General features: G+C 36.2%; 1 protein-coding gene across 1 annotated transcript; it reads right to left on the bottom strand.

Annotated features, from left to right (window-relative positions):
* Positions 1-2502: 2502 nt before the first annotated feature.
* LOC149821337 (xyloglucan galactosyltransferase MUR3-like) lies at positions 2503-13570 on the bottom strand. The gene is made up of 3 exons (XM_089981936.1): positions 13400-13570; positions 9303-9365; positions 2503-3888 (listed from the first exon to the last, which is right to left on the bottom strand). Exons 1-3 carry the CDS (start codon positions 13568-13570, stop codon positions 2503-2505), a joined length of 1620 nt encoding a protein of 539 aa, XP_089838062.1.
* Positions 13571-13779: the final 209 nt, after the last annotated feature.

Genomic DNA, 13779 nt, shown 5'->3' with positions numbered 1-13779 from the left:
AGAGAGAGAGAGAGAGGGTTTGGATATACACAAAAGGTGCAGCCATGCCCCCACAATTGGGTATGTGAAAGGGCCTTGTTCGATTCGGATGTGGGTTTACCAAATCTGTCCTAATCAGATGTGCCTTAAAATGATTTATATTCGGAGTTGGAGTTGAATGTGAAATCACTCCAACCAATAAGCAAATTCCACAGGTTTACTTGGAAAGGCGACCAAACCTTTTGTAAGTTGTTCCTCTACATGGATCTGTGTATGTGGGATTTCATCATACAGTGCTGAATCTGATGGAGCTAAAAACTTTTATCAAGCTCATCTAAATAGGCTCACTGGTTCAGGTCAATATTATTAAGACCGGTCTGAATTGGCCAATTCTGATCGAATTGGCTAAACAGTGATTCTAAAAGGGCCTATTCAGATGTTTTTTTAATCTTTAGGCGTGCTAATTTTTTTCACATATTTTTAATGTATTTTTTTTTCAAATGGTGCATGTCATCTGATGGTAAGAAATTGTCGATTCACAAACAACTCGATTTGATTCTTAGGTTTTTTTTAAGAAAACGATTCGTCTAGTGAACCGATTTTGACACCATTAATTCAAGTTGTCAGATATTGCACTAAAACACACACCATCCATGCACACATCCACAAATAGCCTTATGAAGAGATCTAGGTCTTTTTTTTATCTTTTCTTTGTGTAGGCAAACTAGGGCTGGGGTTAATCAGACCGCGACATGTATGGAAGTAAAGAAATTAAAAACAAAATTACAAGCTATTGTGAGAAACCAGTCAGGTGGTTTGTCCTTCCATAGTCTGTTATTACCCATTAAACACATGAGAACCAACCTGTGATTAATATAATTGTTTGATTAGGAATGTAAATGGGTCTCATTGGGATCGGATTTAGCCATTACCGAGTCTGACCTAATCCAATCTAACATAATCGGTTCCGAATTCAGTGTCGGATAGGCTCAGACAAAACACTAGCTTACATTGATAAAAGTCCAATATGTACGGTCCAATCAATAAAACACTCACCATCTGATTATCATTGGCTATAGATTTCAGATCTTTCTTTAGTTGGATGATACTCTTGATATATATATATATATATATATATATATATATATATATATATATATATATATATATATATTAGAAGGTAATAGCTTCTTATCACTTTTTTAGCTAACTGCCCAGCTAACCAGGCTTTCAGAGGGTTTTTCTTATGTTTTATTTAAATCTGACCATACATATGTGTTCTACATGCTTGATTTTATATGAATCAACTCTTGGATCATCCTATTCCAATACACAGATACGTTTTTATAAGGTTTAAAAGATCATCTGTCTAAGTATATATATAATGGTTCTAAACCATGACACCATATGGTGGTACACACTCTTGTTCCTATAGATCTAGCCACCAAATGGTAGATCTAACCCATAGACACAAATATCAGTGATATTTTGAAAATATAGCAATATTATTCTTGTAAATTCAACAAAGAATAATATAGGTAAAATATCGCCAATTTGATAATATCATGATATAATAAATTAGTTTTACTGTTTTTATTTACTTTTGATATTTTAAATATGTTTTTGTTTTTTTATTATTTATATTTTTTGTCTACACATGATATTTTCTTACTTATTTTTGTTATTTTTTAAGCTTTGAGGTTTTCAGAAATTTATCACCAAACCTATAATATCAAGAGAAATAGCCTTGCCGAGATATAGTCGATACAGGTATTTGTGACTATGATCTAACCTTATAGATGTGTTTAGCATGATTTATTTACTGTGTTAGAAGGTTTTACATGTCTAATAAGTTATAAATTTCTATTTTCGTGACTGCAGTTCATAAAAATAAGGCTGGTTTAAAAATGACATAAAACATCATAGTTCAGTAAACTTTAACACATAAAAATAGTAAATGAAACGTGCTAAACATGATCCAAAGGTTAGATTTTGCTTTTGAAGTTTGGATTTATATAAATCAAGTGTGTACCATCATCAGTAATGATTATGCAACACCAACTTAGAGGCACCCATATATATATTATAATCAATTTAAGTATGAATTGGCATAGGCCACTTCAAAAGGTCAAAGCTGTAGTCATGTTTTGCTTAATCTGAGTATGTGGACGTGTATATCACTGCTTGTTTACAAGAAAACATGTTTTGGACTGAATTGTGGCGATGAAAAACTCATTTTTTTCATTGCAAAAATTTGGTAGAATATGGGTTTAGATTCTTGTAAAAACCTATTTGAGCACACTAAATCCCTATTCTAGTAGTTGTTTTTCACTAAATAAGCTATAAAGATACAAGGGTTCTATTTGCAAAACATGCAATCAAACATAAAAAAATAACAAGGTCCACATTGGTTCATACACATTGTTTTTTTTTTCTCCCACTCATTATGTACAATGAAAAAGAAAAAATTAGTAAAGAAACAACAAAGCTAAAGATCTCTTCATCACATGTCAAAGTAAATCCTTATCTGTTATCTCCTTTTTCCATTTTATAGAAGAAATGATCCCACTCATACTCTCCCACTACTCTCTCCTTGCCTGGCTCTAGTAGAGGATACTTCCAACTGTACTTCTCATCAAGATGATCATCATCATAATTGCCATTAACCATGTTAATCCTCATTTTGGTTACTCGATCGATCATCGCCTGAACTGATATGTCAAATGCATCCTTAATCTTTGTTAGTTTAGACTTCGGATCGGCATATATTAACTTAGGAATAAGACTAATCACCTCTTCCCTCATCTTTCTGATCTGATCTTTTGACAGTTTAAGCAACCTTTTCTCAATAATAATCTTTTCATCTCTAATTTCGTCTTCCGGAATGAGAACCGAATACTTCGAATAGTTCCGTGGTAGATGCCATACATACTGTGTATATGCAGATCCTGGATGAAAGAAAACTGGTATGCAGCCAGCCAGAATTGAATCAAAAGCAGACCTTCTAGTGAATGAATCACCCTGAGGTTGTAGGCAGAACACAGAGCCCTGGAATACCTTCATAACATTGCTAGGAGAGTAACAACTATTCTTCCCAGTGCCACATTCTAACAATTTGCAACGAGTTGATTTCTTGCACTGCTTAATTATCTGCCCACGGATCGAATCCATGAGTTGCGGGCGTGCTGCACCCACAAAGGAGAACAGCCATGGCCTGTTCAATCTCCTCACTTTCCTCTGCCAATCAGACACCTCTTTATCCTTTGAAGGATGGAAGTATGTGGGGTATGGCACAGCAAAGTCATGTGCATTCCATGGACTAGATTCTATAACCAACATAGACATGTTCTTGAGCTCGGGTAAGAGCAGAAGTTTGTTCCCCCAACCAGAGTCCGAATCCGTCGCTCTTTGAAAATCCCATGTGATCCTTCCTGCTACAAGAAAATGATCCTTACCTCCCATAATTCTCCATTCAGGCCTTCTTACCAACCACTTAGCAAGCTCAAGAGGATTATCATCCCTTACAGAGATGTTATAGGCCCCCCAAAGGTACCGAGCGACGTCTAGCCCCGCATAAAATGGAACGAAGAATGCGGCTGCCATGGAAGGATCTTCTGTTAAGCATTCATAGTGTCTCATTCTATTATTGAAGATCAAATCTAGTGCAAATTGATCAGTAGCATACCATCCTTTTCGCGAAAAGACACCCTCTCTGTTCTTCAAGGGGGGGCCTAAACCATAATTCATAGTGAACTGGCACATATCAACCCACAAGTTGAGGCTTTTACAATTCCTTAGCATGTCTGAATTGAACCTTCTTGGCAACGTATGAATATAAACATACTTTCCAGCACAAGGATCACTATGGTTATCCCTGCTTCTCAATGCTTTCATGAATGGAAATTTGTCCTTTGGATCCACATAATCAGTCTTCTCTGTGTAATCTGTCTTGTCCATAAGTGTAAACATCTTGACATTTTCGTCAATCGTCGTCGCCGCAGAATGCAGGTCGAAAAAGAGAAAGGATAACCATAAGAGAGGTGCTACCAATATCAACAACCAGAGGAGTCTCCGAGATGTACCATCAAACATCTCCATGCCTATCCTTGCTGATCCTTGGGGGCAGTTGCTGCTTGTTATGAATTGCTCATTGAAAATCCTTTTCCTTAGCTTCATAGCATGACCAAGAAACCTAATAGGATAAAATCTATGTTTTTACATAGATCTCTGACGAATTCCAAGGAATTCAATCTAAGATAGGAACCAACATGAAACAAAGATTCAAAGGCATGATTTGAGTAGAGGTCTTGCTTAATCATAGGAAGAAAATAAGGTTATAGGGAAGGAAATCAAATCTTTAGCTTGAATTATGGAACTTCTATTGTTAGTTTTGTATCCTTCTATAATGGCTAGCTAAAGAAAGGATAACAAAAAATTGTGGTTTCTTTTTTTCTTTTTCTTTTTTTGGGGTGCCATTGAGTTTTAGCAATGGAGCAACAACCTGCATGGAGTCTGAGAGGGACCCACACAAAGGGAGGGTTCTTCGGAATCTGTTACCCAAAACTGAGCAATAATTCTTCTTTACTTGCACTATTTAAAGAAAATTTCTTACGTTTCCCACTCTTAACTCACAAGCCAATGAACTTTCATTTTAATAAAAACAAAATCCTCTCAAAAAAAAAAAAAAACTCACAAGCCAATGACTTGACGATTTGTCACTTGCCATCAATATGCTATAAATCCACAATTTAACAATAATTTTTTTTTTGGATAGTCCAAGAAAATAACACCCCCATCACGGACCCTACATTGGCTAGCATCGGGTTGGTAAAACCCTTGAGGCCCCCCTTGCCCACCCGGGAGTACACCCAGCTTCGACCTTGTGGCAAGGGGTTTCACTCATGGGTTTCGAACTTGTAAAGTCCTGTCAACTTGGTGACATTCACAGCTTGCCCTTACCAGATGAGCGGAGCCCTTGTGGGCAACCCTAGGGGTTGGCGTAGCGGGATGGGGGACTGTTTGACAGGCAGTTTAGGTTCAAAACTCATGGGTGTCACCCTCCTGCGTAAGCCGAAGCTTGGCGACTTGAGGGGTAATCCCTCAGAGTTTTACGCTGACACGGACAGAGACCATAAGTATGACAGGCTGAGCGAGCATGGCTAAGTCTCTGCTCTTAAGGCTGTTTCTCTGAGTTAAAAAAAAAAATTTAACAATTATTTAAATAAAAAGGAAAAAGGAAAATGGAAATTTTAAACTTTTTTTTGCTAGGCCAAGAAAAGCCCCCGTTATCATGACATATTGGTAGACTTCCGGTTGGTGAAACCCCTAATATCCCCCTGACCACTAGGAAGGACAACCACCTTTCACCAAGGGATGCTCCGGATTACATCCCCATCAACTTATGACATTCACAAGTTTCACTTACCAAATGCAGTGCCTTGGTGGGTAAAACTAAAATATTAACTTACATGTGGAAATAATTATTTTTTTTTAAAGAAAATATAACTGCTTTACAAGTAAAATATAAGATATGATATCTAGGGGTGGCAATGGGGTCGGGTTGGTGGGTCGGTTTGGCGGGTTGGCGTGTCAGCATACCTCAACCCGAACCCGACCCGTTTATTAAACGGGTCGGCTGTGGCAAACATGAACCCGACCCGTTTAATAAACGGGTAACCCGACACGACCCGCCAACCCATTTAATAAATGGGTTGGGTCGGGTAAACGGGTTTTCAGGTTCGCGGGTCAGGTTGGCGGGTTGACGGATCGGGTTGGCAGGTAGTCAGGTTGGCGGGTCGGGTTGACAGGTTGACGGGTCGGGTTGGCGGGTTGGCATACCCCCAACCCGAACCCGACCTGTTTAATAAATGGGTTACGCGGGTCAACCCGTTTATTAAACGGGTTGGCTTAAGCCCAACCCGAACCCGCCTAAGAGGCGGGTTGGTGGGTCGGGTTGGCGGGTCATGTCAGAAATTGCCACCCCTAATGATATCCACTCAGAACTTAACAAAAGAATATGATCCTATCTAGGAATGTCAGTGGACTTGGGAAAACAGAGCTCCGCCCTGCCTGGCCCCGTCTCCGATCCCCATTAGTAAAATAACTAAAATACCTTTAGGGATGACAGTGGACTGCGGAGAAACAGGTCCCATCCTGCCTCACCTTATTTGGACCCGAGATGAAGGCAGGGATGGAGGTTAAAATCAAAACCTGTTCAGGGATGAAGGCGGGGATGGAAGGCAGAATTTTGAGACGGGGCGGGGGTGGAGACCTTGTCCCCTACCTCGGCCCCGGTCCACTGTCATCCCTAATCCTATCATAATTAACAAATGTTTAAAATGACAAAATAATGACAGACAAATTCTAATGAGAAATTGAAAATTTTCATGTTTCTTGTGTTTTTATTTTTGTCAAAAATAAATAAATTTAAAAATTCTGTTGTAAGACAAAATGAAAATTAAATTAAATAATATTACATATTTTCTTAAAGGAAAAATAAGGATTAAAAAAATACCATAATAAAAACACAAACACAAAACTTCTATGTTTATACTAATTTATAAAGAAGCAGTGGGGGCATTAGGGAGCCAAAAGTTAGCTGTATTATAATACTTTAAAAATGACAGATTGTTTATTTATTTTCGTTTTTATAAGAGATATCATTCACGCAACATTTGCAAAATAACATGGTGACTGTTGTGGTTTTTATGGTAGTTTACTAAATTGATTCTGGATAAACGTATTTTAGTAAAAAAAAAGATAAATTAAAAAGGCTATCTATAGTAACATTAAAGAGGGAGAGATTAGGAAAGCCATTTAGGGAATCTCATGGAGAGAGAAATTACAAAGTTAAATCGAAAGACTTTAGAGAGAGAAAGATAGAGAGAGGTTACCAACATGTAGAGTACTAGGGTTATAACCGGGTCGGGTTTGGTTAGGATTTGGGTTGGGCATTTTTTACCTATTTCCTGAATTGGGTCTAACAATTAGACCCAAACCCGTTTTAATTTTATCTGGGTTTGGGTATGGCTAAATTTGAAGACCTATATGGATTAATGGGTTTAGGTGTAAATCAGTTCAAGTCTTAAGTAGACCGTTTTTCAATCAAGTCTATCTGATAGACCCAAACCTGACCCAGTTTGATTTGGGCCAAGAATAAGGTTTGATTATGGATTCTAATTTCAATTATGATTGGAAATTATGGATCCATACGGGTTAAAATGTTTAATTGAAAAAACATGTGGGTTCCAAATGGGTCGAGTCTAAATATTACTAAGATGCAGACGTGCAAGACTTAAACAGTTCAAGTGTAAATTAGGACGAATATAAGTGAGTGGGTTTGTTTTGATACAAGTTCTATTAGGATTTTTAACTGTTTTTTGATAAGTGGATTTCTAACTTTTTAGAGTTAGAAAAGTTATCATAAAAAAAAACTATTGGATTATTGATAATGATATGTGCAGTTAGGATCGAAAATGGGTCAGATATAAAACTGTTTTGGGTACATAGTGTGTTTGGGTCCAAGTATAAAACCAGAGTTGGATCTGTATTTGACATACACAGAACTAACCAGCCTTTTTAACAGTTCCGAATTTTAAACCTAACCAATGTTAGATACATATCGGATCATGAATCGACTTTAAAAACAATTCAGGGAATCGACCCATTTTGAATTTGAACCGAATTGAACTGAATCGGCTAATTTTGAACAAGAAGATTACATGTGTCACAAAAATATGAAAACAATATTAAAATATTAACAAATATATTTGGCCATTTTTTATAAAATTTAAAAACTTTTTTAGTCATTTTTAAAAATATTTAAAAATAAGCCGAATCAGTTTGATTTCATATCAATTTTTCGCGATACTATATGAATCCACCGATTCACAACGATATTGACAACATTAGATCCGACCCAAACACATGGACATCGGTTCAATTCGGGTACACCCAACCTAGTTACACCCACAATAGAGATGTCGAATTTCTCTCTCTCCTAAAAATATATTAATGATTGAAAGTTAAAAATTAACATTATTATTTGATGCTAAGGTTCTGATGGTGTGAAAGTAGCAGTTAGCGCACGTCACCTTATGTTGGACGTTGCAAGTTCGAATCCCAATGGTATGGTTGTATAACTGGTAGGGGTCTGCCTAAACCCAGCTCTCTCCATCGAAAAAACAGGTTTAGTCATCATGTTATGTTTTTCTCACAATGTTTGATTTTTTTTTTTTGGGTGTGTGTAGGCACATTCAAAAGTACATTTTAATGAAAAGATCACGATATTTTGAAGTTTAAAATGGTGTAAAAATGTCGATGATTTTTGCTATATTTTCTAAAAGTATCACCAATATATGTCACTATGGATCCTATATCTTGATCTAAACTTATAAATGAAAAGACCTATGAAGCTAAAATCAAACTAAATGTCTAAACCTAGCCCAATTTATACAATAAAAACTAATAAAACCCATGTTCGAACTTACTTAGATAAAGACAAGATCCACTTAACCGTTTGATTATGACCCATTGTGAGACTCCAACAATTAAAACCTTGGTAGAAATTGGACATAATAGGATCGAAGCCTAAGTCTTCGCCTACTCAAATTTGGAAAAAAAGGGACGAGAAAAGAACTTATATAACTAGAAAAATAATTAAGAAAAAAGTTGAATATCAAATACCAAATTCAAAAGTAGTGATTTTTTCATGAATCCTTAGCATTTCAATTGAAAATAGGATTCCTTCTTCCCTCCGAAAAAAAGGAGTCCTTTGAATGTTCTATACAGGGATGCACACGTTAGAGTTATTCATGTTGGGTTAGATGTCATTTTCTGATTTGTTTTTTAGTTCTTTAGTTATCCCTCGTGAACCGCACAAAAGAGGTCGTATCTAATTTTTAGGGCATTTTTGGTAAAAAGCTCTGTTTATAGCAACACAATGGGGCACATTCTTCCAAACCCATTTTGCCAAATGGGTCACCATTGGAGATGTTGGTCTCGAACCATTGTCCCAAATATTGGTATCGGCTATATCTCAGTGAGGCTATTTCTTGTGATATTATAGGTTTGATGATAAATCTTAGAAAAGTTTTGGAGCTTAAAAAATAAAAAATATATAAAAATAACAAAAATAAGTGAAAAAAATATTATGTTTAGATAATAAAATATATATATATATATAATAAAAAATAAAAATATAAAACAAAAAAGAATGAAAAATGACCATAGTGTGCGACAAAAATGACACATTTTCTAAAAAGCCTTGAAACTTTTCAAATTCGTCTGCTGTCGAAAATCGTAAATACTATTATGTTTAAGACCATTTTAGCCTTTGCAACTATCATTTTCGGTGTAAATTTCCTCCATATGCGAATTTCCTTTGTCTTCAACGGAAACGCCTTAGCCGCACATATTTGATGCAAATTTAGTAAATTTTTTACATGAGGTAACTAAATTATTTGAAAAGTTTCTTGGTTTGAGTTAAAAAAAATTATAGTCTTTTTATGAGCAGTTCTGAATTTTTCATGTGAAGTAACTCAGGTATTTGCTATATTTGTTATATTTTTTGGTTCGAGTTAAAAAAAATCAGAGACATTTTATGCGAATTTAGAAAATTTTTATGCAAAATAACTCAAGTATTTACAATATTTTCTATGTTTTTTGGTTCAAGTTTAAAAAAAATCATAGTTTTTTATGCGAATTTAAATTTTTTTTACATGAAGTAACTCATGTATTTACCATATTTGGAGGTTCGCGTTTAAAAGAAAGTTCTCTCGCACTTATTTTTTATGCAAGGTAACTCAAGTATTTGCAAAGTTTGTAGAGAAGAGTTTCTAGCACATTCTTTTTTGTCAAAAGGGAATGTCATGGGTTTCTTCTTTTAAGTATCTGCGAATTTGTTTTTTAACTTGAATTGACAAACCTTGCAAATACTTGAGTTATCTCACGTAAATAATTTATGAAATTCTTTTAAAATAAGTGTGAGAGAACTTTCTTTTAAACTCAAACCTCACAAATAGTTGAGTTACCTCACATAAAAAATTTATTAAATTCGCATAAAATATATCCGAGCAAACTTTTTGTTAAACTTGGGCATTCAAATTTCTCACATATTTACGAGGTAACTTAATGAAAGAAACCCAGATTATTTCCTTTTGACAACAAAGAATACGCTACAAACTCTTCCCTACAAACCTCGCAAATACTTGAGTTACCTCGCATAAAAAAATTTATGAAATTCACATAAAATAAGTGCGAGCGAACTTTCTTTTAAACTTGAACCTCCAAACAATACAAATACTTGAGTTACTTTGCATAAAAAAATCTTAAATTTACATAAAAAAACTATATTTTTTTTTAAAAACTTGAACCGAGAAACATAGCAAATATCACAAATACTTGAGTTGCTTCACATAAAAGATTCAGAAATGTACATAAAAAATTGCAATTTTTTTTTTAAAATCGAACCGAGAAACCTCACAAATAGTTGAGTTACCTCATATAAAAAAATTACTAAATTTGCATTAAATATGTGCAGGTAAAGCATTTCCAGTGAAAATAGAGAAAATTCACAAATTAAGGAAATTCACACAAAAAATGATAGGTGTGAAAGCTTAAATGATCCTAAAAATAATAGTATTTATAATTTTAGACAATAGACGAATTTGAAAAGTTTCAAAGTATTTTAGGAAACATGTCATTTTTGCTAATTTTTAAGATATAAAAATTAAATAAAAATGGTAACAATAATTGATAATATCACGATATTATCATGAGAACAACATGATATTCTCATGATAATATCACAATATTATTAATTGGTGATATTTTTTAATGATCCATTTGGGGGTCTCTCAACAATTGAACTCTTTAATATTTAATTGTAAAGAGAGGATTCTACCAATCAAGTACTTGGGCATACAGCTTCATTTGGAGGTTTTTAGTGAGTCGCATTGGAATGTGATAGAGGATAAAATACGTCAAAGGTATTAACAGCTTGGAGACTTATATGGCTAGAGCAGAACAATCAAATCTTCCTTGGTAAAGCTTGCGACATTGAGGAAATTTACAACTAGCTACAGTGAGAACTCGGAGTGAGGGCTCGCCTAAAGTGGCCCTCTTCCAATGGACAGGATCAGGGAGCGTAGGGCTGATTTTTCACTCCAGTCCTAATGCGGTCTCTTGTTTGCTGGTTTTTTTGGTTTCTCTGATAGCTGTTGCAGTGGCGAATGAGGGCTGTGATAACTCATCACCAACCACCACTCTCTCTCTCTCTCTCTCTCTGTTCAATTGATGCAACTGCTATTATATTATATATATAATTTTTTTTCTCAAAAAAAAAAAAAACATCCTAATTTTCTTTCTTCGGGTCGTTATTGTTAGTACAATGGATAACTTGATGCTAGGAATTTGAATTTTTAGATGCTTTGAGAAGTGGTTAAGGAGAGACTTGGTTGAGAGCTGCCAGTCTATTGTGAGACTTTATATAAGCAGTTCTGCTTGAAGTGTGCTGAATGGGTTTCAGGGTATCGCTTTCTTATACATAGAAACTCTTGGAATATGATACAGGTATGGAGTCTCTTTCGTTTGAGCATGAATTTTAATGCTGGGAGGCTAATAAGTCATTGCTTGTGGATCTTTGTTCATTTGGAGGCATGGAACCGTTAGGGAAAACTGTATAGTAGAGGATGCTATCTTCTTCTTTTGGTTAGTCAAAATAAATGAAAAAATATTTAAGATGATTCTTGATGTGTGAATAGCATATTGTGATGTTCCCTGCATTTTGCATGATGATGTTGTTTGGAATACTGGGGAATGAATATATGTATATATATATATATATATATATATATATATATATATATATATATATATATATATATATATATATATATATATATATTCATGATTGATTTGAACTCTGGTTTTCTTGGGTACCCTGAATTCTGCATTTAGGCTGTGTTATTGCCTAGGATAGTCAAAATGGGTGCAAATGTGTAGACTACTGATAGAAACGAGAGTACGCCTTCTTCCCTGAACAGACTCATTGTCTTCATTGACCCACTATCATCGTCTAGCTCTCTTACTGGGATGTGTTGTAAACGTCTGTGGGGCTTAGGTTTTGTTTGACATTGTGCTCTACGAAGACAGGAAAGTACCGAATCATATTTTCAATAGAGCTGCCTGCAAAATTTAAAAACACAATAAAATAGATGGAGAACAGATTATTAGGTCCTCTTAACTACAAGAAATAACACTTTTACTGACGCAACCCCGTTTGCATGCTACTAAAAACATATTTTCACTGGCGTTATTTTCTTTAGCGTCAGTGAAAAAGTGAATTTTACAAAACCTTTTTTTGTATATTCTCCTGTTATTTTGTTCTTTTTTTTTGTTTTTGAAAGAGAAAGGTGGTGGTGGTATTTTGGCATAGGGATTGAGGGTATGGGTAGCAAGGCATGTTCAGGCTAGGCTTGTTTACTAGTGAAATGAGCTTGTGGCTTGGCTCGTGTTCATGTTTAGCTGAGCCGAGCTTGAGCTTGGCTTGTACCTGAATGAAACAAGCCAAACACGAGCTGGCTCATGTAAAAATATTTCATGTTATTTATGCTTAATATATACATTTTTATATATTATACTTGAAAATATATAACTTTTTATAAATTACACTTAATAGTCTATATTTTATGTATATATTTTTCATTTGTCCTTCTTTCTTATATATATATTTTATGCATAATTTCTTTATATATTACACAAACTGTATATTATTCATAAAAACATATATATTTTATCTACACACTCGAGCTGAGCCAAGCTGAACACCTTGTATTCGAGCTTGAAGTTTAAGCTAAATGAGTTGCTCGTAGCTCGTTCTCCAACTATACAAACTGATCACGAACGAGCTGAATTGAGCCGAGTCACGAGCTGCTCGGTTCGTTTACCAGCCCTAGGTAGGAGGGGTGGGGGGGGCGAGGAGTGACCCACTACAAGAAACATGTGCCCACTACAAGAAACCTGTGGATTAGCGACGACCTAAATTCGTCGTTAATCTGACGCTAATCCGTTGTTGAACTGTTTAGCGACGGATTAGTGTCGAATTAGCGACTGAAAACTTTCATCGCGATTTTTTCGACGCTAATCCGTGCCAGAACTTATCCGTCGCTAATTTGCGACGGATTAGCGACGGATATGATCCATCGCGAGTCCTTCGCTATTTTTAATTAGTGATGGATAATATCCGTCGCTAATCCGTCGTTAAATTTAAAAAAAAAATTTAAAAAAAAAATTGCTCGCTGCCGACGCGTTCTCCGGCAAGGAGCAATTTTTTTCACAGAAATGGCGCATTCCGGCAGGCTGCGACTCCGCGCGGATCCAGGGGAAGCTCCTCTTCAAGTTCCAAGTCTGCCACGAGAACCAGCCGAAGAGCTTCACGGCAGTGGCGCGTTCTGGGGGGAGCTCCTCTCTTCAAGTTCCAGGTCTGCCACGAGAACCAGCCGAAGAGCTTGACGGCGGGGGCACTCAGCTTCAGCTGAGACTCTACGCGGATCTTCGCGAGCTGCAGGGGGAGGAGCAACGAGTACGACATCTTCGCAACTCCGGCAGGCTCTTCGCGACTTCGCGCGGATCTTCGTGAATCCGGCAGGCTCCAGTGGCTCCCCAACAGCAACCACCTCTTCGTCGCCACTCTCTTCGACTCCGGCAGGCTGCAGTGGCTCCCCAACGCCTCCTCTTCGTCGCCCCCTTAACGTCTTGGCTCCGACGAAGCCACGGTGGCTCCATCTGCGACTTCTCGTG

This window comes from Nuphar pumila, chromosome 12 (genome assembly GCF_984573655.1).
Source record: "Nuphar pumila chromosome 12, dmNupPumi1.hap1.1, whole genome shotgun sequence".
In the NCBI taxonomy this organism is placed as follows: Eukaryota; Viridiplantae; Streptophyta; class Magnoliopsida; order Nymphaeales; family Nymphaeaceae; genus Nuphar; species Nuphar pumila.
This window is presented reverse-complemented; position numbering and strand designations above follow the sequence as displayed.